Source organism: Cyprinodon tularosa, unplaced genomic scaffold (genome assembly GCF_016077235.1).
Source record: "Cyprinodon tularosa strain WSP-4 unplaced genomic scaffold, ASM1607723v1 ctg361, whole genome shotgun sequence".
Taxonomy (NCBI): Eukaryota; Metazoa; Chordata; class Actinopteri; order Cyprinodontiformes; family Cyprinodontidae; genus Cyprinodon; species Cyprinodon tularosa.
In genome coordinates, this window is record NW_024039076.1 from 191,996 (window position 1) to 218,704 (window position 26,709).

General features: G+C 41.0%; 1 protein-coding gene across 1 annotated transcript in view; it reads left to right on the top strand.

Moving 5' to 3' along the window:
• stab1 (stabilin 1) overlaps positions 1 to 26,709 on the top strand; it is a 180,894-nt gene that overhangs the window by 125,325 nt on the left and 28,860 nt on the right. Inside the window, exons 54-62 of the mRNA XM_038295866.1 lie at positions 928 to 1,210; positions 1,292 to 1,441; positions 3,054 to 3,155; positions 4,641 to 4,757; positions 11,188 to 11,320; positions 11,399 to 11,459; positions 15,621 to 15,765; positions 18,135 to 18,268; positions 19,052 to 19,217. Of these exons, the coding sequence (XP_038151794.1) occupies positions 928 to 1,210; positions 1,292 to 1,441; positions 3,054 to 3,155; positions 4,641 to 4,757; positions 11,188 to 11,320; positions 11,399 to 11,459; positions 15,621 to 15,765; positions 18,135 to 18,268; positions 19,052 to 19,217 (1,291 nt within the window). The remainder of the gene's footprint in view (positions 1 to 927; positions 1,211 to 1,291; positions 1,442 to 3,053; positions 3,156 to 4,640; positions 4,758 to 11,187; positions 11,321 to 11,398; positions 11,460 to 15,620; positions 15,766 to 18,134; positions 18,269 to 19,051; positions 19,218 to 26,709) is intronic.

Below are 26,709 nucleotides of genomic sequence, written 5' to 3' on the forward strand. Positions count from 1 at the left end.
TACAAGCGGCCGAAATGGGTTTCCTCCGTAGGGTGGCTGGGCTCTCCCTTAGAGATAGGGTGAGAAGCTCGGTCATCCGGGAGGGACTCGGAGTAGAGCCGCTTCTACTCCACGTCGAGAGGAGCCAGTTGAGGTGGCTTGGGCATCTGGTTAGGATGCCTCCTGGACGCCTCCCCAGTGAGGTGTTCCGGGCATGTCCCACCGGGGGAGGCCCCGGGGAAGACCCAGGACACGCTGGAGAGACTATGTTTCTCGGCTGGCCTGGGAAAGCCTTGGGGTTCCTCCTGAGAAGCTAGAAGAAGTGGCTGGGTAGAGGGAAGTCTGGGCCTCCCTTCTTAAGCTGCTGCCCTCGCGACCCGATCCCGGATAAGGGGAGAAGGATGGATGGATGGATGGGAGCCCTGAGCTTGTTTCTCTGAAACAAGCCGGTCCGATCCAGGCGTAATCGGAGACAATGTCTCAGTCTGCTCCGTAGCTTTGTTTTGGTTGCTGTAAACGCAGAAAATCCCGCTTCACAAAGATAGGATGTTATAGATAGGATGCGTCTTGAGCTGGTACCGGTCCGCGGACCGGTGGTCTGAAGGTCTATCTATCATCAGACTCTGGTCTATCTATCATTTATTATCTAAGTGCCATTATTAGATAATTAAAATGATTTTTCCACTCTGACCTTGGGCTTTAAATGCTGGATTGTCCACAGAAGAGTTGCAGCTGTCTGATATGTTCTTCTTTTGGAACAAGTCTTCCTCTCTGTACTGTAGATTGTGTGATTCTGTTTGAGCTAAGGATCTATCTGACAATCATGATCTACACTGTCATGTTTCTGTTGGTAATGAATCATACCAAGTATAGAGTTTTCTTTAAATTACAGCTGTTCTATACATTTATATTCCTCCCAGAATTGGCTTTTGCTTTGAAATGTTTCAGGGCCGCTGTGGGAGCTGTTTGTTCCCTCCACGCTGTCCCCAACTCGACACGGTAAGGACCGACCATTCAGCTCTCCAACTATTCCTTAAGCTGTACACTGATTTGTTCACTGCTGTGACCATACAGGGGAAAATGATGAGCTGTATGCAGCCCCGCAGCAGGTATCGAGCCAGCTGGTATGATGACCTGAATCGTTATGGAAGAAAACGCTGCAAGAGAGTTTGTCAGTTTCCTGCCTGGGTCCCGAAATGCTGCAAAAATCACTACGGCAGCGAATGTCGTGGTAAGGTAGACTCTATAGATTTAATTTCCCCAATGGGATAACATTTGAAATGTGGGCTGACCCTTTGCTCTTATGTTCCAGTGTGTCCAGGTGGAGTTGAAGACCCCTGCAGCGGCCATGGAGACTGTGAAGATGGTGTTACTGGTTCAGGAGCCTGTAAATGCTACAAAGGATTCAAAGGAAAGTCATGTGACCTCTGCGAGACGGGTTACTATGGTACCAACTGCACAGGTACATCAGAAACAAGCAGACCAAAAAGTTTCAGTGACCATGTGAACCAAAGAAGTAGAAGCTCAATAAAACTTAAAAGAACACCTGTGTAAAACAGGCACATATAGCTTAGTCCATATGGAGTCATTGGTTGTTGTGGTAACCCCTCCTTCTTATGGACAGTAGGATGTAGGTGGAGACCACTGGATCAGTTTTTTTCTTAGGTTTCACCAAACAGAAACTGGAATTTACATATTCAGAAGAAACCATTGAACCATGTTTGGCGGAAACCTTTAGCTACCAACAAGTTTTTGTTTTTTTTGAGGGAAATAAGAAGAGATAAACAGACCCTTCACCTCTGTTTAGGGAGACAAGGTCAGAGCTTAAATGTAGTTGTGTTGTCTTCCATGTGGTCAGCAGCATATTTACCTGGAGGAGATGGATGAAGGGGCACAGCCTGAAGCACCTAGATATTTCTCTGACATTTTGACCATGTTCAAAGCTCCAACATCGTTATCTTTAAATTTAAAGTTGGATATTTGGATCCATTCTCCAGATAGAGAAATGTTAATAGAATAGACATCCATTATCTGTTCTAGGTTTTATCCCTCTCTTCTTCTTGTTTTCCTCTCTATGTTTTGTACTCAGCTGACTTTTCATGCTGTCTCTAAAGGAATGAAAGATTTTTTCCAAGCACTAAGCTCACTTAGCTGATTGCTCCTTCCTGTGTTTCCAAAAAGGCCAAAGTAAATGACCCAGTCCTTCTTTTCACTGTAGACAAGCATCATATCAATCATATCATGTTTTAAAATAAATTAAATGAAATGAAAGAATCTAGTAAGAGCAAGGCGAGTCTGAGGAATCCAGGAACAGAACTAGATGAGATGAGGCGTGCCAGGAAAGAACGCTGGATTATCTACTCACAAGGAGGCTAAAAAAAATCTGCCATTCACTGGATTACCGGTGGAGACAGGTTTAACTGATTGGGAGTCTGTATGGTCAGCACAGGTTGAAAGAATGAGCACTCAGCCTGGCAGAGAGGAGCAGAGCAGAATGTAAACACCAGTGATCAGTCAGGCCAGAATCATAAAAACGACCCATCTTACAGTAAAACTCGGACCTTTAGATTGGTTCTGGTGCTCCCCATCTCCCCATTTTTTTACACAGCAGAAAATAGGATCCTCCAAAGATCATGATTCAGTCATTAGCAATGAAAAGACCAGCTGGCAAGAGAGATTAATAGTAAATGAAATGAAACACAGACCATGAGGGTAAACAGAGATGTTCAGAGATGAACCAGCTACTGCCCTCTGCTGTAAACCTTCACCTTCTGCTCGTCATAAAAACCTGAACACATCAGATAACTCTGCTCCATCGGCTCCCAACCGTCTGTCACCATAGCAACCACCGCTCAGCCGGATTTGTTCATGCCTCTTAACTAACCTGCTTCTGTGTGAAACTTTAAACTAAGTTCTATAGAGGCAGCGATTCCTGATTCTTTTCACACTTACAGGCGTTCAGCTGATGTAGACTTTTTTTTTTTTAAACATAGAACCAGCATGACTAAAATTACTGGGATATTCTCACAGCACTGTTGGCTGAGACAATGTGTGAGGTCATGCCTGTTTCCTAGCCTGCAGCTGCGTGAAGGGGAGCTGCGATGACAGCATGGATGGGACCGGCCAGTGTGTCTGCCAGCCAGGTTGGGAAGGAGATCGCTGCCAGAACAAGATTGGTGAGTATGAGAGGAGTATTAGGTCAATGCATGAGCTCAAGATAAAAACTGTTCTTCCTTAGCAGCAGTATAATGCTAGGGATGGTAAAAGTATATAATTAATATGGTAGAACCATATGAAAAAAAGACAAAAGACCTCGATTTCTATCCCTAAATCCAATGCTTCCAAGGAGAAGACCGGTCAGCAATGAATGATCAATGGATCATTATCTAGTAAAGTCCAGATCTGGACCCACCTGCTGGCTAAACTGGACCCAACCTGATTTAAAACATTTAGAAATTACCACATGTTGTCCAACGAAAGTGTCAAATTTCGCTTGCGCCGTTTCTCCTGTTAATACGGTAAAGCCCTCTGGAGCGTCCGGCTCCAGGCTGCACGTGATCCAAATGAGCCAATGAGCTGTCAGTCTGGGTTGCTGCTGCTGCTACTTTTAGACACAGCAGGCAAACCTGTGGCAAGCCGGGCGATGGGAAAGAAGGAGAAGACGATGAGAAAAAGAGAGCAGAGAAAGTGTGGACTGCTGGAAGAACTGCGGTGAACTGGTGAAAGAAAAGTGAAATGGTGCTCAAAGATGACCCTGCACATTTAGAGGATGTTTGGCTCAACCTGCTGCTGCGAAGCAGGATTCTCCACCATGAACAGAATCAGAAATAAATCTGGATCCAGGCTCAAAATGAGCTCCTTGATATGTGCTTGAGAATGGCTTAGTCTCCATTTAAACCCAGGTTTAAAGCCTTGCAGGGCAGCCTAAAGCCCACTGCCAACATTAAGACAGAAATAAGAAAAATAACAGTCAGTTCAAGTGTTTTATAAAATATGCGAATCGGGAAATTGTCTGTATACATAATTGAACGATTGTTCTCTACTTCAAAAAACACTTTAGATTTTAAAATGGAAAAAGGTTCCATTTTTTTTTTTTTTTTTTTTCTTATCTAAAAAGTCAATGTATAGCATGGATGCATAAAAACCTCATTTTATTTCAGTGTTAAATTCTGTTTAAAGTAACAGATTATATTTGAAAATGTCTCCGGACCTTTACTGGTTGATGATTTTCTTTATTTGGACCCCGCTGATTATTAATTGGTAACCCCTGCTTTAACAACTAGGCCGCCACTCCTCAAATCAGGCATTAGCATGAAGAGTCTTGCCTAAGGTCCCACACTGGAAGCCCAACCCAGGCCTCCTGTTTGCAGGATGGGTGACTTACCACATGATCTTGCCAGCCGCTCTGTGAAGAGTGCATTAATGTAGAACGATCCAGCTTTGATTTTAAATCTACATGGCCTTCCACACTTTTTCAGGAAAATCAAATATTTGTCACCAGGCTGATGAACTATTATGTTTCTTAATTATCACTGAGGAAGTTAGAATAAATCAATAATAAGGAATTAGATCAAATATGAATTATTTATTAACTGCTTGTATAAGTAGATAAAAAGTGGCCTTGATTAATAGTCATGTTGTGATCTTCTGTGTGCTTCCAGGCTCAGTCCCTGAGAATTGCCGGCAGTGCCATGCCCAGGCCAGGTGTGTGTTCGATGTCGGCTGTCAGTGCATACCTGGATACGAGGGCAATGGTACTTTCTGCAGTCCAGTTCCACGTGAGTCATTTTCAGCTGAATCCTTAGTGATTATTGGCTTTCTTTTCAAAATTAAAACAATAAATCAACCTTGACAACCTAAATCTGCTACTTGCTACCATTCAGCAAGGACATTAATCCCTGGTAAACAAACTGCAGGCTACAGGATGAGCAAACTGAGGTCAGAACGCCGTCCTGTGGTGTCTGATAACGTCTGGCTATCAGCCTGCTGGGTAGATCAGTTTGACCCAGATGTGCTTCAGATAAGCTGCTTGCCTCTTCTGCACCTTCGGTCCTGCTCACAGAATGACACAAAAAAGCACAAACTCATGTTTTTATATTTATGCTTCTCCAAAGTATTTGCCAAGACCTTTGTTATGCACAAAAATCTGTTTAAAGATAAAATCCTTCTCAGTGTGTTACAGCCTTGCAGCGCTGAGCCACAAAACCCATTTCTGTTTTAAAAAATGATCAAGATTAAGAGTTCTGATAAACTTTCTCCAGGTCTGGATGATGAAGTCTGGTATAGAAATCATGTTTCCAGTTTGATCCATATCGTCTCATTGATGGGTGTTTGTTAAATTAATTAGGCAGGGTTCACAATAATAGATTGTCAGAAGAGGCACTGATTAAATATAAACAATAGACTCAATTAGATCCACTCTAAATTTTTATACACTGCCAAATCTCATTAATTGTCATTTTTAATATAATTTATATAGTAAAACATTCTAATATATAGCCAGCTGCTGTTAGGATCTTAAATGCTTGACTTACAATTTGCTTTTTTAAGTATTTTAAGTACTTCTTTGCGTTTTTATGCTCTTTATGTTTTGCTTTCTTAGGTCATTTATTGCTTGTTTTTGTGCCATGTTTTTTGTTTCGGTTCCTTCTGTTGTGTTCTATTGTTTTTCATCCAGTTTAATTCATGTTACACTATATACACTGTTTTTTTCCCTTTTCGGGCCGATTCTCCAGTCATGCGAGACTTTTTTTAATCCAGCCGACTTTCAGCCTGATCGTGCATCCGGCATCGTGTAGTATACAGGGGGTAATGATGGGTGATCAGCCTCTCACAACCACCTCCCCATCAGGAATCGTAAGGTCGGGAGACAATCAAACATGTTTGAAATTCAGTCGGACATCGTTAGGTGGTCGTGGGCAAATCCTGCTGTTGAAGCCGAGCTACGAGCCGATTTACCAGAACCTCGAGCACTACACATATGTAAATAAGGGAGTTCTTCTTCCAGATCGACGAGTCCGAACCAGCACCATCTCTCAGCACTGAGTCAAACGTGTGGTTTTTGGAAATGCAGTGTGAGCAGGTAGATCGCATCGGCGCATGAGCTGTGAACTTTTAAACCCTACGGTTTCGTCTTACAGTTTGAGCTGTAGCTGCGTGAAACGATTGAAAATATCGCACAGTGTATGTCCGGTCAACACGCATGCGCAAGATGTCCGATTTGCGTTTATCCCTTTAGTTTCGCACGAAAAATAGACTTTAAACTACCTCAACAGGCGTATATCCCTTTATCCATGTACAAAAAAGCAGTTTAAGGTCAGATCGCCATACACTTAAAAAAACAACAAAAGTAAGTCATTAGATAGTTTTTTTCATACAAAGCTAAAGGGATGAAGGGGTATTGAATATAGGTATGCTGGTCTGATGGGGTATGCTCATCTGACAGAACACCGGTGTAGGTACCAGATCTGCTTCATGCCAGTGACGTTACGCTACATGATTGGCTGAATGTTGCCACATGATGTTGTTTAAGCTCATTGGTAGAATTCCCTTATGACAGAAAGAAGGCCACGATTCACACCATTTTATCATCCGGAGGGGGGACACATTTAATTACAACAAACCGAATTCATACAGCTGTCTTAAACACTTCATACATCCAGCAACGCATCGTCAAATTCTGTTATTCCCCCAACCTTCAGTCGATTCTAGGCGGCATTTATAATTTCCTCATCGCATTACGTAACTGCACATGCAAAGGAATATCATGTCGAAAGCTTACTGAAATTCACGTGGGCTGGTCGACGCCAGCAGTCAATTTGACACTGGGAGGAATGTTTATACAGATGTTCTCTGTTTATGCCAAACCTCCTCATACATCATCTAATTGCGTACGAATAAGGCATTAGGGACTTTATTATTGCTAAGACTCATACTTGACTTTCAGCATGTACTGTTTTGTTGCTAAGTAAGTATAGGGCCACGTAAAAGGATATATTCTGATTCTGATTTCTGATTCTGATCTGATATAAGACAATAAAACTGCTTCTACAATGTTAAATGTACTGGTTGCCCAGACAAAAATAATAACATCACGCAGCATCTGTTAGCGTGTCTAATGACCGATGAAGTTTTACCTGATCGATAATAAAACTGAAAAATGTTATGGTGAACAAAGTAACTGGTAGAACATAGCATAAAGGGGGGAAGCAGGGTAGCGCTGTAGCTAGCTGTGCTCAGACTATCAAGGATTGTTTTCTACACTCAGCTACTTTAGATCACCAATGAAATGTTAAATAATAGCAAATATAGGTAATCATATGTTGATAATCCAAAAAAGCATTGGACCTTATGAAACGGGTGCAATACAGTTTGTCCGAGTGAAGTTGCCATATGTTGATGTCATAAGAAGGGGCGGGACCCCGAGCAGATCTGGCACCTACACCAGCTTTAGGTTTCTTTATGTTTCTGTCTGCCATGGTCCATCTGGTTAATTAGTATTCCCTCCTCCACCTGCCCTCTTTCCCTTAGCTGTAACTCACTGCTTTCAATAGGGGGTTTTCAGGTGACGTTACGCTCACGTGACTACTCAGTGCGTCCGCCATATTGGGTGGCAGCCTTAGGCAATATTGACAGTGAAAAATGGTGAAATTGTGTGTAATTGTTGGTTGCACGGCCCATGGAGGTGGAGATCAACGCTCTTTCTATCGCATACCAGCCGTAATCGTGAAATAATGTGAAAAAACAAAACAGCTATCTGAACAACGCCGTCACCTATGGCTGACACGGATATCCAGGTCCGATTTGGACTGTGTTAAGCTGGAATACGCCAGAGTCTGCAGTGCTCACTTTGTCACAGGTAATTAACTGTCAAGCATTTAAAACATGTAAGAATATATTAATAATAGGGCTTGGGCGTCATGACGTATTACTTTCCGTGGCCGCAATGTTGACTGCCGCCGCTACTCAGACTACTGCCTATGACTACCGCGTACTGGACTCCCTCTCTCAGCCGTGTTTTAATTTGATTAATTTCACCTTAACTTGATTTCAACCAGCGGGAAAAGGCTCAAATATGTGAGAAACCCGGAGGGTTTAGGGAGGTTTGGCAGTTAACGTTACTAACCAAACCTTGTAAACACATAGCAGCTAGTTAAAAGTACATTATATGCCTGAGTGGCTGTTAGCACTAACGGTTAGCACTGTTTGCTGGCTTTATGAGCTGCAGCTCCTGAACTCATCCATTCGTAAACTGCACATGAGACTCCAAGGACTTGTAGCTTTGGAACTGTTCGCGCACCGCCGGGCCGTTAGCCACCTAGCATAGCGAGCCCTGCATCGGATTGTTTACATTTTTACCATCTTATTAAAACTCACCCGTCCACGTATGATGGCGATTTCCCTCATGTACATTACTTCGACATCTCGTACCCAACCAGATGTGAACTGGTTGTGAGCCTCTAGACCCTTGTACGCTCTCATTTCCTCAAGAGTGTGCAGAGGATTTTCACTGAACACCAGGTAATGAACTATGTAGCCATGCTCTACATTTGGCCAATCATCTGGATTAGTGCTAAACAAGGCACCGTGGAGGGCATAGGGGTCCATATGGTCGATCACGGAACATTTCCTCAGATATGTTCCATGATCTGGTGGCTCTAACGTGCTGGTGTACTTATCCATTCGTGACATGATATATATGATATACGATAATATGCCACCCAAGATGGCGGACCGGTAGCTGGCCAGTGACGTCACTGAAAACCCCCTATTAGCTCTTTTTGTTTTCGTGCCCTTACTCATACCCTCTCTCAGTATCGATGAATAAATGAATGAATGAAAAGGAATTTTTTAAAGACAATTTTTTTGACAAACAACAATAAATTAATCAACCAAATACACACAAAAGAGACTAGTTAAAATCAACTAAACCAAACACCCATTTTTAAACTAAATTCACCAAAAAATAAATAGAAACAAAACCCTCCACCAAATAAACCTGTTGGTATATTCAGTCAGAAAAATGACAACGATTAATGGAAATTTTCTGAAAATATCATATCTCTTCTCCCCCTAATCATACTTAAATTAACTTAAAGTTGAGTAACCTTCCTGTTAACTGTTAAACTTGTTTTTTTGTCCAATACTCACTATTTTTTTTACTTAGTACTGGATTCCTCTGTTTGCCCATCTGCTCCATTTCATCACCCTGTTCTGTTTTCTGTGTCCTCTTTTGACCATAATTTTTCTTATTATTAATTATATAAATTCCTTTACTCTCAAACCAGCAGTAATACTCGCAGCAATTTATGGACATGTGTGATTGTCTACAACTTTTCCACCTTAGGAATAACCACACCTTCCTCTTAAAGGAATAGTACACCCAAAACATGATTAGCCTTCATTTTCTACTCACCCCCATGCTGAACAACACTCTGGAGTACTTTTTTGATATCTCAAATGCATCTGGAGATCTGGGAGGCTTCTTGCTGTCTGCTGACATTCAAATAATGGAGGTCTACGGTGCCCGAGACAGAAAGGTCCATAAAAGTCCACAAAAAACGTGTCAATATTCCTCCATACTGCTCGTCCAATGTATTCCAAGTGTCCTGAGTGGGTAGCATCCAGAATTTACTCGAAACGAAGTCATTTAGAATGTTTTTAGAGCATAAACAGTAGTGTATAGGATTTCCTAAAAGCGCGTTCACGAGTCTACGGAAACCGCGGCAGACCAAATCAGATGAAAGTGCGAATTCAGCTCGGCAAAGAACTCATGCTCTTCCTCAACACTGAAGTCCTCAGACATTTTTCTTTCGTTGTTTCTTTCTTTGCACAGGTAAACAGCACATTTCTTCTTCTACGCTTGCATTATCGGCAGAGCAGAAGCTGAATGCGCACTTTCATCTGGTTTGGTCTGCCGCGGTTTTCGTAGACTCGTGAACGCGCTTTTAGGAAATCCTATACACTACTGTTTATGCTCTAAAAACATTCTAAATGACTTCGTTTCGAGTAAATTCTGGATGCTACCCACTCAGGACACTTGGAATACATTGGACGAGCAGTATGGAGGAATATTGACACGTTTTTTGTGGACTTTTATGGACCTTTCTGCCTCGGGCGCCATAGACCTCCATTATTTGAATGTCAGCAGACAGCAAGAAGCCTCCCAGATCTCCAGATGCATTTGAGATATCAAAAAGGACTCCAGAGTGTTGTTCAGCATGGGGGTGAGTAGAAAATGAAGGCTAATCATGTTTTGGGTGTACTATTCCTTTAAGGAATTGTTCTGCTGTTTCCGTTTTTTGTTTGCAGTTGGAGTGAAACTTCCCCTTTGAGAATATAAATGGATTTAATTCCAAACAAGGCACAGACTGATGCACATTTACATAAACAGAGAAATATTTACAGTTTACATTCGACTGAAGTTGTTTCCATCTGGTTTCTTGTGGTGTTTCGGTGTTGCATGAGGCTGAATGTGACTCAGCTTCATTGTTCACTTTAAATGTAAATACAATTTACAATTCAATTCAGTTTATTTCTATAGCGCCAATTCACAACACACGTCATCTCAAGGCACCAGATCATCCAGTCAGATTGATTCAAAGTTTTCTGTCTATGGAAAACCATTTAATAGCAACGAGTCCTTGACTCGAAGGCAATCCCTCACACTAAGCATGCTTGTAGCGACAGTGGAGAGGACAAATATAAACAAAGGTGTTGATGGCAGCAGCACAGCTGATTTTTCTCTCCAGGATGGAGTCACAGCCAAACAGGAACAGACCAGATGAAGCTACTATGAGAAAAAGCAGAGAGAGCAGAACGTTAGAGATTGAACTAACAGATTCTGCAGAGTGGGAGAATAGAGAGAGAATGAAGCAGAATGATGAAAAAGGGGTCCCTATGTCCTCCAGCAGTCTAAGCCTATAGCAGCATAACTATAGAGATAGCTCAGGATAACCTGAGCAACTCTAACTATAAGCTTCATCAAAAAGGAAAGTTTTAAGCCTAGCCTTAAAATTAGACAGGGTGTCTGCCTCACGGACTAACAAGTTACAAATTCAAACTCATGGAAAAACCATCAGGTTCTACATATGGCCTTGGGGCTTTGTAAAATCTGGTAAAATGTAAGAACAGTAGTACTAAGAGGACCCTTGTGATACCTGCAAGCCTCTAGCCAATCAGATAAAAGTTTCATCCATCCCACCTTAGCTCCAGACCTCTGCTCTGAATACAACGGTGGATGTGACCTCAACGCAGACTGCAACCAGACCGGGCTCGTCGTAAACTGCACTTGTCGTAGTGGTTACCAGGGAGACGGCTTCTCCTGCGAGCCAGTCAACAGGTGAGTTGCCTAATTTATCTATGAGGTCAAAGTGTGTTTCCCTGGAAGTTTTTATCAAGCTTTATTTGTTATCTGCAGATGTGTGGTTGAGCCGAACGGGGGTTGCAGTGACTTCGCCTCCTGCAAGTTCACTGGACCTGTGAGTACAGACTGGATTTGTTTTGGTTTTATTCTGTCTTCAATTATTTTTTTTTATTGCACCAAACAAAACGACGGATTCCAAGAACATGCATGCTGATTGATCATAGTTATCCACAAATGCACAGAAGTTAAGTTCATTATTCAGTTTGTTTAAAACCTTTAAGGAGTTAAAGGAAACCCAGCAGACTGCATCAAGTCACTAACCTGACTCCGCCAGATGGATATGCTCCGCATATCCATCTGGAAACTTTCCGTTGAAGTAATTTTGGGAAGGGGCGAAAATATTGGTTAGCTGATTGGCCTATGTTGGTGATAGACGGGCCAAATAAACCAATCAGATCGACGAAGCATATGACGTACTAACAGAGTGACGACGAAGAGGAGCCAATTGATAAATCAAACTCTTGCTGAAACCAGTCAGGAGAAGAGCAAAAACATCTTTTCCTCTGAGAAAAGCCTCCAGAGCAGTGTTTTGCTCTTCTTTCAGGGAAGAAATACTCTGTAATTCCGATAAAACTTGCTCGATAGCCACGCTAACGCTAGTTTCATCGGCTGAAGCCGCCATGTTCTTTAGAATGAACAGTCGCGCTTCTCGTTGTGTCACACCTCAACCCGCCTCAAAGCCAACCACTGCATGAAAAGTGAGATTTTCGTCCCCGTAAACCCCCGTAAACTCCCGCAGATCTGCCTGATTTTCGTCAGTTTCCGACAATTTGCAACCCGTGCTTGTCCGCGTTTGTCGTGCCACAAATTGTCGGAAACGTACCATGACGTATGTGGAGAGCGATCAGCTGTACTAATGGCCCTAATTAGCATATGAATGCAGCAAACCCGCGCGGCTGGCCAGGTCTGGCTTGAATAACCTTCTCAGTATTGGCTGAAACCACTATTCTCAAACAAATGAAATCGCTCGTGATTGGCAGCAAAACCACACGTGGCCACGCCAGGCTTTAATTTTCTTACTGAGTATTGGACGGAACCACTTCTTTTTAAACAAGTAAAGTCGCTCGTGATTGGTTGGCATATATATATATTTACATATAAATTTACATATATATATTTATTCATATATATATATATATATATATATATATATATATATATATATATATATATATATATATTTATTTATTTATTCATTCATATATTTATTCATTCATATATTTATTATATCTGAAGCTCCTGCGTACCGTCTCAAAATACGTCTTACAGGCAGCTGGAAAACAATTAAATGAGAGTGGTATAAATAAAAAATCAAACGCAAGTCACAGTAACAAGGAAGGAGAAAACATTAAAACAAGTCACTTACACACAATGTCGTCTTTATCAACATCGTGCAAATCTGGACTTGCTGATTATGGCTCCGAGCAAATAGGAGGCCTGTGAAAACAAAATGTAAAAGCTATGATCGGTATCCATTACCTTTTACCGCAGAATGAAAGCATATTCTTTAAATCTTACCCTTGCTCCGGTTCATAGCGCCTGCAATTAGTCTCCGAGTTGTGAAGACGGCGTACTGCTTCCTGTAAATCACAAAAAATACACTTTAATAAAGCTTGTTCTTGCAAGGCTACTATTAGCCGCTATTAGCCGTAGCTCAGGCTAGGCCGCTTTTAGCTTAGCAGGCAGTAATCAAACATATATTTACCGCTAGCATCTCTTCTTTGAGTTCGTCTTGTTCGATGCAGAGTCGCCATCGCGTCCAAGAGGAGTTTTACCCCGAAATCCCCCATTCTCCGCTCCAGACCGCCTGCACAAAGCAAAGCATCCATCCTCCACTGTGGATCCAGCCCCGCCGCTCTGAGTTTCTTGGAGATCGTACAGAGCATGCGCGAGATGAACCAGGGTGTCCGCGGATCAATAAAAATAATTAAAAAATCATTCTTTTTTTTTTTTTTTATCAAGGCCTTAATTGGCACTAAAATTATTTAAATATGTTTATCGAATTATTTATAATTCTTTAATAAAAAATGCTTATAAAAACAATTTCGTCAGATATATTATATCGCTCCGGGCGGAGAAAAAGCTAGAGGATATATATATACGTATATATGTGTGTGTGTGTGTTTACATACATACAGGAGTCATGGAACTGTGCTTACAGCTCCTTCATATTTCATGTACACTATAACTTGTGTACATGGTTCTTGTTGATGGCATTAAAATCATTTCTAATAGCATTTAAATAGCATTAAATTAGAGTATCTCATTCCTGTATGAACCCTGTGAGCGCTTAATTTAATATGACATATTAAAAAAATCCCACCATCATCCAGCATATGTTCAGTTTCTGCCCAAATATATATATAGATTTTTGTAGATTTTTGTAACGGGAATAAGGATAATTCAAAACTGCTTTTTTAATGAACTTGTTCACTACTTCCAAACTCAGCATCTCTTTTCATTCCTGTAATAAGAAGTTTCTTTTGAATGGATTTGATTAAAGTTTAAGTCCCTCGGTATAAAATAAATATTTTGATGGAGATGAGAAATCTGCTTCCTCGTTGGTGAATAACCAATAGTTTGGATCCAGTCATTTAAATAAACGGTGTTAGTTTTTTTTTTTTATATATATATAAGAATTGTGCTATAATTTCTAGTCACCGATCTGTTGCTGCTATATTTTAATTTGACGAACCGGAATTTGTCGATGTTCTTTTTCCTGTTTGGTGCGATTGCAATTGCGGATCTTGACCTGGCCGGACCTTATGACCACAGTGTACCAATCTTCTGATGGCCACTTCCAACAGGATAATGCCACATTTTATAAAGTGAATCATCTCAGACTCATTTCTTGAAACTTTTCCACTTAAGTAATTGTGAATTGAGCATATTGACAGACAACATTTTATTTTTTATCTTAAATGCAATTTTTTTTTTTTATAATTACTGCTCTAAATGTATTGCTCTGTCAGCTAAAGATCTGTTTTGGTCTCTATACTTTAATTAAATAAATCAATTCAAGCTAAAATGTAAGAGGCTATACTGAGCCTGATCTCTTTGTATTCTTACCTAGTAAAACCCCCCCTGTAACCCTGGTTTGCATTTGTATAGCTCACAGCATGTTCATTTACATGTTAAAGCCTCCCCTAGAATTCCATGGGGGGGAGGCATGGGGGGAACACTGCCTAAGAGAGTCCACGTCAATTTCTGACAATTTACGGGAGTTTTCGGCGAAGCCTGCAAATTGTCGTAAACTGCCGCTAACCTGAAGTTCCACGACAATCTACAGTGCCGCATATTGACGAAAATCCCACTTTTCATGCAGTGAACGCTGATTGGACGTTCGTTTGGTGAACGGCTCCAAATTTTCTTTAACGGAGAGTCTCCAGACTGATCTGCGAGTGAAACCTTGAAAGCCCGCGAGATCAGGATGGTCTCACGCGGCTATCAAGTCACTGCTTGCAGAGTTCACTCCTCCTGAATGAGCTAGAAGCCTCAGTGGACAGTTGGTGGCCTAGACTGGCACCTTGGGCAGACAGAGAACACACAAAAAAATCAATGATCCAGGAATGCTTTCTATGTGAGAGAAAAGTAAAAGTTTAATACAGTAATAGCTTCTATAGTAGCTTAATCAAGAACAGAAACACAGCTAAGTAGAAAGGCATAAGTAACAGTTAAGTTATCGGATCGTTGACATACGTTAAGTGTAAGTTACTCATAAGTCGTGGCGTAATATATTAAGAATTTATCTCCTTTTTTCTTTTTATTTATTCTCTTTTTGGGGGGCGGGCGGTAAACAGCAGCTAGGTTAATGCGCCCGGTCTGCATCAAAGTAATGGCTTATGATAAAATCTCTTATGAGGGTGCCCTTGAAATTATAACATTGATCATCAGTATTAACGTTTTTGTCCACAAAATATTCTAGAACATATCAATATCATGTTATCAACACACACAGCCATAAGCAATTTTATGTAGGTCGTTTTTTTTAAACAAAAGTTCTAGTTAGATTACAGACAGAAAATAAGAATTAAACACCAAGATAAAAATGAAAGGTGTGTAATCAGACTTTGACATGTTTGAAGCAAACGTCGTCTGTGTGAAAATAACACCATCTTTGATGAATTCATGTAAAATGCATCGATTTATTTAATGACTATAGGAGAGGTGAACATTTCAATCTGAAACAGAAACTTGTTGTGTTTGGATCCTTCAGAATGAGCGGAGGTGTGAGTGCCTCCCAGGGTATGTGGGTAATGGAGTCCAGTGTCTAGAGAAAGTGGAGCCCCCTGTTGACCGTTGCCTGGAAGAGAACGGAGGCTGTGACCCTGTGGCCACCTGCAAGGACCTCCATTACCATGGTAACGCATCACTTTCCTGTTTTGATTTTATATTGGATGTGGGCCACCTTCACCATACCCCATTCCCTGGTATATTTTCATTTTGCTGCTTTTCTACCGGCTCTACCTGGGCTGGTTCTACTTTATACCACTGATGCAGGGCTCGATGTTAACCATCGCCCGATCTCCCGGGGCAAGTACTTTTTATTGTCGGGAGAGTACAAATTTCATTGCATTTGCCCACTGGGTGCAATGATCGCAAAAACAAAATTATTTATCACTAAAAATTACTTTAAAATCACCGACATTCAATAAAAAAAATGACCCAGAAGCGTTGCCGGTGCCATTTTTGTTGTTTTGTACACATTCTCGCGTGATTTGAAAAAGCCGAGTGATTTTCCGCTAGATTACGTCATTTTTTTCCACCTAGCAGTAATATTGATGTAGTTACCAAAACGATAAACAAGCTAGAAAGCGCTATCATATGGCAGTCTTCTGTACAGTGATGCAGGTCATACATTAAAAAATTATATTAAATTACATTATATTTATAGTATTATCTTGTATAAACATACCGTGACTCTAAAATAAAAGTTATTCATTTGTGACATTGATTTCTATCTTGTGATTTATCTTAAGTTTTTAACCTGTCAAGTTTTTTTTAGATTTTTAACATTACAATTAATATTTTTCCAAGCACACAACAGTTTAAAGCAAAGTTTAGTTTGAAAGGAATGTGAGGAAGGATTGAAAAGCATGTTAACACCGTAATGGAGGCTTGAGTTCACTATCTGACGCATGCATAGACACTGCAGGAATCTGGAAACTTTAAAAATACTGCATTACGAAAAACATTTAAAAAACAAACATGTTTCATTGATATATACAAAAATGAATATTAGGAACTATATTTATCAAACATTATACTGGGCAAGTAAAAATTGTTTCTGGGCAAATGAAATGTGAAAGTCAATTACCCAAAGGGCAAGTGGTTAAAATCCTTAACATCAACCCCTGTGATGTATCTGTTACTGCTTTTCTAGTAGTGGCAGTAATGAAAAAAGACAGCAGTGAAAAAGCAGCAATGGAAGTGTTTGAAAACTGGTGAGTGGAGTTTAGAGCCAGGCCGAGTGGAGCCGGTGGAAAAGGGGCACGGAGTTTCCGCCGGTCATTAAATGTTTTTTTTTAAATACATTTTTATGCTTTCATTGGCATTGAAATTCATTATATGTGATTATCGCAGCATTTTTATTATTTAATGAATTTATAAAAACAACTTAATCGATATATTATATCACAATATATTTGTGTGGAACTGCTTCCAGTTGACAGTATGTTAAGCCTAGAGAATGGGAAAATACAAATTTCAACAAAAGTGGCTGGAAAACAAAGAATTTGGGACATGGCTGCAGCCTGTCGACAGTAAGCATTAAAAAACATTAAAGTAGATCTATTCATTAAAGTTGGCTCTTTGTTTAATAGAGGATAGTTGCAACTCGATTAGTCAGTTCCTGAAGCAGTGATTCAGGTCAGATTTTCTGTATGGGTGTGGCCATGGTTCGATGCCCTGCTCGTTCTCATTCACTCAGCTATTCTGTTAAATCTCTGCTGCCACTGATGCAAGAGAACACGGGTGATCTGAAACTTGCACTGTGCTCCTTCGAAGGTGACCTAGATGGTGCAGATTTGATGAAAACCTTTATTTTATTTGAAAACTTTGGCCATGAAAAGGACAAATTAGTATTTCTGGCTTTTTAAACAACATATTTGTAGTAATAGCACTTACTTACAAAGGGGGGGGCTAACCCCCTGTTTATCATCTCCTTAACCAAAGTACTTCATTACTTAAAAAAAGAGTGAGTTTACATTAACGAGTCGTGGCAGTGTTCTATAACACAGCGTACACTGTTCCAGCGGACCCTCAGCTGTCTGCCTGTAGTTCCTGTAACTCATCCATAGGGGGACCAACAATTCATGCGCCATTCAGAAACCAATTCTGAGGGGAAACACCAAATTATCACCATGGTTACCATGGCGTCACATCAGTAGAACTTATTAAATAGAGCTAGGTGTTTTAACAAAAGCTGTTACTATAGTAACACGGCTGTGGCATAATTTTTTTTCTTGTATTTAAGGTTACCATAGCAACTTATCTAAACCAGTGAGCCAAATGCAGTATCCAAGGATATATCTATGATGTACACTGAATCCTCAGCAGCAAGCTTTTGTAACATCCTTGTAACCATGGTGACAGTATATTGATTGATGACCTTGTTAATCATGGATCTCGTTGGAAGCCATTATTACGCACGTTTTCGGTCAGGTGCCGCTCCTTGGAGCAGACAGATTTCAGTGTTTCAAGGTCAGCTTAACCTACCATTGTTCTTCAGCAAACACAGGGGGAGTGTTCCACCTGCGCTCCCCAGAGGGGAAGTACATGATGAACTTCACCCAGGCAACGATGGGCTGCCAGGCTGAGGACGCTACCCTGGCCACGTTTCAACAGCTGGGAGATGCTCAGCAGGTAAACTTAGGGTTCAGGAAGGAGGAGACCTCTGTCCTTCTTTATTTAAGATTGTTTGATACGGTGAATGAAAGGTTCGTATATAGATGCCTTTCGATCGGCCATAGGATCCCATTTGGTTTGGCATGATGACGTTAAATCAACCCACCAGAAAGTTTTAGTCCAACCTCAAAAGGAAATCATTAGGGTTAGTGACATTTCAAGATTAATTAATCCAGTTCATTTATGTAACACATCATCTAAAGACACTTTATAGAGACAGTTTAATCAGATCATACAGTCAGGTTGGTTAAAGGTTTTCTGTCAAAGGAAACCCAGCTGACTGCATAGAGTTTTGATTTTGCAGGATTCACTCCTGCATGAGGAATCCTGGATAAGCTATTAAAAGCTGTTTTTTTTAGAAAAACTGTAAAAATAACCAGAGTGAGAGTTTTTGCTTCAGAACGGCATTATTTCATCAGTAAATTCATATCTACCAGAAAAAGTTTGAAGCTGTGCAGGGAGATAGAGATCGATCTCAGTTTGATCAAACAGGTTTGTTTATAAGCAGCCATGAATCCTGTTATAAATATCTTTGCCTTTCAAAATAAACCTCTAACCTTTGATTGGTCTCTATAAAGGATTTTTCATTTCCTCCCAGATTAATATAACTCTATCTTAGATTAGAGTTTGAGCACAGACAGCACAAAAATTACCACTGGACCCATGATGATGGTATCTCCTTCCTTTGAGATCAGATATTAATGTCTTTCTGCCTCTGTTGTTTCTGTCTGGTCTCTGCAGCTCGGGATGCATCTGTGTGTTGCTGGCTGGATAGAAGGAGGGAGGGTAGGATACCCGATCCGCTTCCCCTCTGTCAAATGTGGAGACAACCACGTGGGCTTAGTTATGTACAAAGACCCGGTGGACCAGAGCAGCAAGTACGACGCCTACTGCTACAGGCTCAGAGGTACCCAGCTACAAGTGCATGATCCACCTTAGATTCTATTCATATACAGAAATAATTCTTATGATGAAATATCAGAGTTACACTCTTTTATCCGCAACCGAAGCAAGTCCATCACACTTTAAAGAACCACTGAAATTTTATTTTTGGTTTGGTTTATTTATTCTTATTTTCCATAAGAAGCAAACTGACAAAGGACATACCTGTTAGGTTTATTCAGTGATGATTATAAAATTAATGTGCTTAGAAAACATTTGTGCGAGGGGATGCTCCACTCCTGTGTCATGATTCAGTCATGAGACCATCCTGCCTTGTCATTCTGATGGAGCATTCTGTCTTCATGAACTGATCAATTGTTCTGTCAGAACAATACTCTGTTTGTAACCATGCGTCATGTTCTGTTAATAAACGCTCTGCGGAGGAGGTCCAGTGGGAGACAGTCTGGGGTTCAACTGTCTCTCCTTTCTGCAGAAATTGTATCCATAAATTTTGTATTTCAGTTCTTCTTAAGCAAAAACCTAAATTTTATGAACTCGACAATAACAATTAAGAATATTGTCAGTTTCTCTATTCATAAGAGTTATCCCTTCCTCTCTCTCCTCCTCCTCCTTCTCCTCCTCTCTCTTCTCCTCATCCTCTTTCTCTGCTTCTGCTGTAATTCTCTTCTTAAAATCAGAACAGATGTCTGTGGACTTTCTCTTCATGTCTGAAAATTGACCAGCCATCCACAATCACCAACTCATCCAGATAGCTACATAACTATGTCAGAAACACACTAAAAGCTGCTTTAACAGTATAATGTTACAGTTCACATATCCCCCTTTTCTTTCTCAAACAAATTATTTGACTTATTTACTTACTGTTAGTTTGATATGCTTTCTCATCGTTAAAGCGTGCGCACGGGCTGACCTGTTGTTCTCCGAGCGCACAAGCGCGGTGTGAGTATCTGATCTGTACCTAAAGCGCCATCTGTACCGGTAGCTCATTTGCGCATGTGCAAGAAAATATCGGGTAGGGAGGGGGAGAGCAGGAGGACTACAGTGTGCGAGAAGGACAGGGAGAGCGGCTGCTTTGCTGGGTGGATAATGGAGTGAAACGCTAAACCGATGCTACTACAATTTACACTGGCCAGTAGGGGGGCCAGTGGGGTGGCTAGGGCATAGGCCAGGGTGGCCGTGGCCACCCTCGGCCACGCGCTGGTGGCACCCTTGGTCACACCCCTTTTCACTAATCAAGTCAGCTGTTTTAACAGCTACACAGTGAAATGCAAGGTTACATGATTCATTTAATGAGATGTTTTCGCTGATCACAGAACATCAAGGAGAATACAATAGACATTTTTTTCCACATCAAAACAGTAAACAGGGAAGCAAAAGGCAAATCAACATTGCAGCCCAGGTTTTCATGATAGATACTACATAAACGAAAGGAGGGCTAAAATGAAGCATGTTTTTATGACGTATGTAATATGGCTGTGCATCAAAATTTAAACCCAACAATCATCTGGATCCTATTTATCAAATTCAAATGAGTTTATCACAGCACTTCATCTCAAGGCACTTTACAGAGAAAAATCAGCCAGATCATACAGTCAGATTGCCAAACTAGCTAACGGTAATTCTCATTCTCATCTCAGCTTCCAATTATAATTTCAATCTGTTAAATATTAGCAGTTTGGTGCAAACCTTTAATATGTTGTTTTAAACAAACTTTGCTACAGGCAATCAAAAATAACCTTCTCAACTAACAACCTAACCCTTACTTATGGTGGAACTTCAGGACAGAATTTATTAAATATTTTTGGGAAGCAGACAGATTATTCATACCACAGGGGGAATCAGTTCTGGTAGATGATTTTGTGGATTGTTTCAATGCAGGATTAGATTGATAATTAATTTTTTTTTTTGCTCTAAACAGCAGCATGCTAATGTCAGGGGTTCCCTTTACCTCCAGGCAGTATTTGGCTTCCACTTGCTTCCTGCTTAAACCCTCAGCTCAGCAGCTGGGGCTCCATCACCATTCAGTCTCTGCAGGATCAGCTTGAAACTTCAGGCAGATTTTGTTGACCTTTGGGAAAGAAAGCAGCTGCCTCTCCTCTTTCTGCCCTCTTTTTCTTTCTTCTCCTTCATTTAATGCCCTGATTTATACTTTTAGGGGAGCATGATGTGTAGCTCCCAGGTCCAAGGTTAATCTGGGCTCACTGACATTACACTTGTCACCAGTTTTTCTCGGACACACTAAACCATTTTTTTGCTGCCAAGTGGCGGCTTCCAGAAGGGGTTGGATGGACGTTGACATAAAGTCTATTCTCTCAGTTGATGTTAATATATAACTTAAATAAATTATGACATCAGGTAATCGGAGGTAGCCTCGTGAGACCATCCTGATCTCGCGAGCTTTCAAGGTTTCACTCGCTAATCAGTCTGGAGACTCTCCGTTAAAGAAAATTTGGAGCCGTTCACCAAAGAACGTCCAATCAGCGTAGGCTTTGAGGCGGGTTGAGGTGTGACGCAACGAGAAGTGCGACAGTTCAGTCTAAAGAACATGGCGGCTTCAGCCGATGAAACTAGCGTTAGCGTGGCTATCGAGCAAGTTTTATCGGAATTACAGAGTATTTCTTCACTGAAAGAAGAGCAAAACACTGCTCTGGAGGCTTTTCTCAGAGGAAAAGATTTTTTTGCTCTTCTCCCGACTGGTTTCGGCAAGAGTTTGATCTATCAATTGGCTCCTCTTCATTGTCGCTCTGTTAGTACGTCATATGCTTCGTTGATCTGATTGGTTTATTTGGCCCGTCTAAATCAGCTAAATCAGCTTAAATCAGAGGGCCCAAATCATTTAAAATTACAACATGAAAAAAAAAATAGGGTTTTCATGGAAACCCTCTTCCTACTTGGGCCCTGGGCAGTCAGGTCAACTTTCCCCCACTACTACGATTGGGTATTCTGTGCAGAAGGCTGGGAACAGCAGCCCAGTTTAAGGAACCTCAGCTAATCAGGCTGCTGGTTGTCCCCATTATCCGCTACAGACACTTGTCTTTGGCACCACTGAGCAAAGATAGGTTATAAAAAGACATTGAAAAGACGACATGACTTATGTCCAAACAACGTCTACATTGGGTTGAAAGGTGAAAAGCCATAATTTTCCGATCGTCGAAAAAAACTTTGAACATTGGGCTTTCAACGTCTATTATTGGACTAAAGTGTATCAAAATCAGACCAACCAAACACAGCCCAATTTTTAGCAACTAATTCTGGACTAAATCAAGACTATGACTGATGGACGTCTGGTGTTTTAGGGGGTGCTCTCCTTTGCTCCATTGTTCCCTTGTCTTCCAGCTCGGGTATTGAGCAGTTTTGGGCTCTTTTCCATCTGATTAAATGCTCCATTAGCATGTTTTGTGGATCCTCTCACCCATATGAGCAAAAGTTGTTTTCCTCAGCCACTCCCTGTGGTTTTCACCTACAGGGTGTTTAGTCTACGCTTTGCTCGCTATGCAAAGTTCCTTTTTACAAAACAGCATCTGTTGTTGGCCTCCCTTCTTCCTCTTCTCTAACTGCTGCTAACACGATGTTGAAACTGAGTACATTCAATGTTTAAATCCTCATATTCTGGAGGCAACTAGACTTGTCGCATTATTTTTCTTAAAATATTACGACACCTATCAAGGATCTATATTTTCCAGTTCTGGCGTCCCGCATGAGACCAATCTGTTGGAGCGCTGATGTTTTTTTTATCACCATTGCGACACATTCCAAGGCAAATACCAATAAATGACTTGCACAGGTCTTCCACCTTTGTTTGCCTGGGTCTTTTCAGTCTGTTTTTATGTTTTTTGTGTTTTGCTATTTGACTCATGATGAGTTTGCCTGTGTGATTCCTTTGGAATAAGGTCCAGGAAAGAGTTCTAGATGCTTGTGAGTTGAAACCTCAACCTAATATGGACTCAGAACAGAGGACCCACAATTGAGGCAAGACCGACAGTGGAATAACTTACAATATTTATTTAGATTAAGGGGCTTTGGATACGCGGAATCAGTGGCTTGGGCCTCTATAACAGGAATGTCTATAAGAGAGAACCACAGGTTAGTGCCACAAGAATCTGATGGAGATTGATTATGAACACGCGAGTCACTAACCTGGTTTGACAGTTCAGTCCGTGCCCAGAGAACAAGGATGATGCCCGGCGGTCGGCTGACAAGACACAGCAAATGCTGTCAGGAAGCTCCAGACACGGAAGCCTAGAAGGCTGCAGAGATAATACACAGGGTGAAGTCAAGAGGCAGATACAGGTTCAGTCCACAGAAGAACCCACTGAGAGTCTGAATACAGGCCAAGCAAACAGATCAGACAGGGGCAGGCAGGCTCAAAAGTGCAAATACAGAAACATGTCAGGAACGGGCAATCAGAACACTATAGAAAATGCTAGAGAACTCTCAAAACCAAACACTCAAGAATAATGTGGTATCGAGTAGTGGAAATGGGCAGCATAAATAGGAGCAGGAACAGGTGGAACAGATGAGCAGTGATGAGAAAACAGGGTAGAGCTGGTGAATGAAATGAGCAATCAAGTGCAACAATCATGACAAACGCTCCCCATTTAGTGATTGTCCCCAGTTTAGGTCTGTTTTAGTTTTATTTCATTCCTTTTTTGCTGTGCATGAACTCTATGTGTTACTTAGGGCTCACCTGGTAATAGCACTGATGCATGCTTGTGCAAACAGCTGTTCCCATGATGGGCCTCTGGGGTGTGTAAACGTTGTCCTGTGCAATAATTAGTTTATTAGAGACAGACTTAGACAGAGTTAGACAGATTTTATTTTGTCATTTTTTTATACACAAGTGTATACAAAAAGAGATTTAATTCAGTACAGCTCTCTAGACTTTTTCATTTTTTTAAAGTGGAAAAAAGATCTATATTAGTTATTTTGGACAGAAAAAAGTTATTACATGCATATATTGCGCAAAAATGTATTATTGATGCAGATGTTCAGTTTTTTTGTTGTTTTTGAAGTGTGAGGTACAACGTCATTAGAGGATATAGGATTGTGCATATCTTAGAATGGTCTTTTTAATTGGTTTGCCCGCTGTCATTAGCTGTCCTTTCAGGGTGTTAATAAGGCCTGTTTTTGCTCTGATGGACATTTTTAGATGAATATATCGGAGGAACGCCTTTTTGTCAGGATCTGTTAAAATGTTGATTGTTCCGATCGAGATGTGGTGGAGGTGTCTGATGCCTTTTTGCTTCTATTTAACGCCAGGGAAGGCTCATTTATTTGCAGTAACGTCAGCTTTCTATCATACAAGTCTTTGAGCTGTCAGTTAGTATGTGGTATTTTTCTTTTTATTGATCTTTCCCTAAGCTATGAGAAGTCATACTATTTCAAGGTTTCAAAGCAGCCAAGATGTGTGATTGTCTTGCTAATCAAAATTAGATCTTTAATTAAAGTTTCCTTGCAATCAGATTGTAGGATGTTTTGCCATGGATGAAGGCGATGGGTTGAGTAGATCAGTTTAATTATGTAATTGGTTGGCATAGAAGTAATGATGGAAATTTGGTGTTTAGATTTTTTATCATTCTAAATCTAAATCTCAACTTTGCACCGCTGCCACTCTTGCAGCAGTGAAAAAGATCTATATTAGTTATTTTGGACAGAAAAAAGTTATTACATGCATATATTGCGCAAAAATGTATTATTGATGCAGATGTTCAGTTTTTTTGCTTCTCACTGCCACTCTTGCAGCAGTGAGAAGCAAACATGAGGCAGATTCAGCTAAAAATTTCATGCCCAAAAGCTGTCCATGATGCGCAAGTGCAGCGTGAGATTAGATAAAGTGGGTTTTTTTTAAACTGCTGACTTTGTTGCAGAAAACTAAATGGCCAAAGCAAAATTTTACATATAGACGGCTTTTCCAACCACGCCCAAGTAGGGACCCCACAGGGCCAGGAGGACCAGGCCCGGCAGTCACCAGGAAGGAGACGGTGCCCATTGAAGTACCCAAACCCGCACCTAGAGAACCGTCAGCGCACCAGACAACAGGGTTGGGAATTTATACGATTTTCACGATTCTGATTCCCTTATTGATTCTGTGAAACGATTCGATTCCTTATCGATTCTGTGAAACAATGACCTTGGTGAGTGCACGGTGACATTCCTCTACCTTCGCCTGGGACATTCTATTTCCGCCTGCCTCGGCGACTAGAAGGCAGTGAACGGGAGCTGCCAGCCTCTTTGCCAGCCAGGCTACCCGTCTCCTCACAGTCATCTTAATCTAATGGAGAAGGCATGTTTAATGAAAAAGCATTACTGTACAATTTCGAGAAATAAACTCATCTCCCCCTGATTTAAATAATAAGCGTCACCTTTCTCTCACTCCCTGAACTGTGGAGCAACTTCGTAACACGTTTAATAACCCGAAGGAGAGGTAGGAAACAGGTGTATTTCCAGAAATGGCATATGATTTACTAGGAACTATGGAAGCTCATTGGTAGAATTCCCTTATGACAGAAAGAAGGCCACGATTCACACCATTTTATCATCCGTTGGGGGGAAACATTTAATTACAAACCGAATTCATACAGCTGTCTTAAAACACTTCATACATTCAGCACTGTATTGTCACAACTCTGTTATCCCCCAACCTTCAGTTCATTCTAGGCGGCATTTATAGTTTCCACATTGCATTACGTAACTGCACATGCACAGGAATATCATGTCGAAAGCTTACTGGAATTCACGTGGGCTGGTCTGTGTCAAAGTCACTCCGACCCTCAAGGAATGTTTATACAGATGTTCTCTGTTTTGCCAAACCTCCTCATACATCATCTGATTATGTACGAATAAGGCATAACGGACTTTATTATTGCTAAGACTCATACTTGACCTTCAGCATGTTTTGTTGCTAAGTAATTATAGGGCCACGTGTAAGGATATATTCTGATTCTGATTTCTGATTCTGATCTGATATAAGACAATAAAACTGCTTCTACAGAACCACATTAAGCACAGCCAGTGATATAAAACTAGCTACTTACCAGCAGAGTCGCCTTTCATGCTGGTGTAACTTTAGCTTCTGTCCGGAAGCATCAAAAACACGGCATTCGTTAAAATGAATGCATTGTTGTGTGCGCAGGTGTTTCTGCATGTTGGATGCATTTCCTCCGCGGATCTAATTGCCACTTTGCAATGATTGCCAAGCGCCTTCTTGCCATCTTTCTCTTCCTTAAAATGAAGCCAAACTTTCGATCGCTTTACCCGACGGGACGCCATTTTTTGTGATTTGCTTTTCTAGACTTACACCTGGTCACGTCGTACTTGATCACTTAATGCCATGTGTGTAACTTGCATAAAAAACGTGACATAAGTCGTGCTGCTAAGCGCTAGGCTCTGGTGCTGCCTGGAACTTAAGAGAATCGTTAAGCGAGCTGCCAACAATGCCATGGAATTGGAACACATGGAACCGGTTCTGAAAAGCAACTGGTTTTCGGTTTCCATCC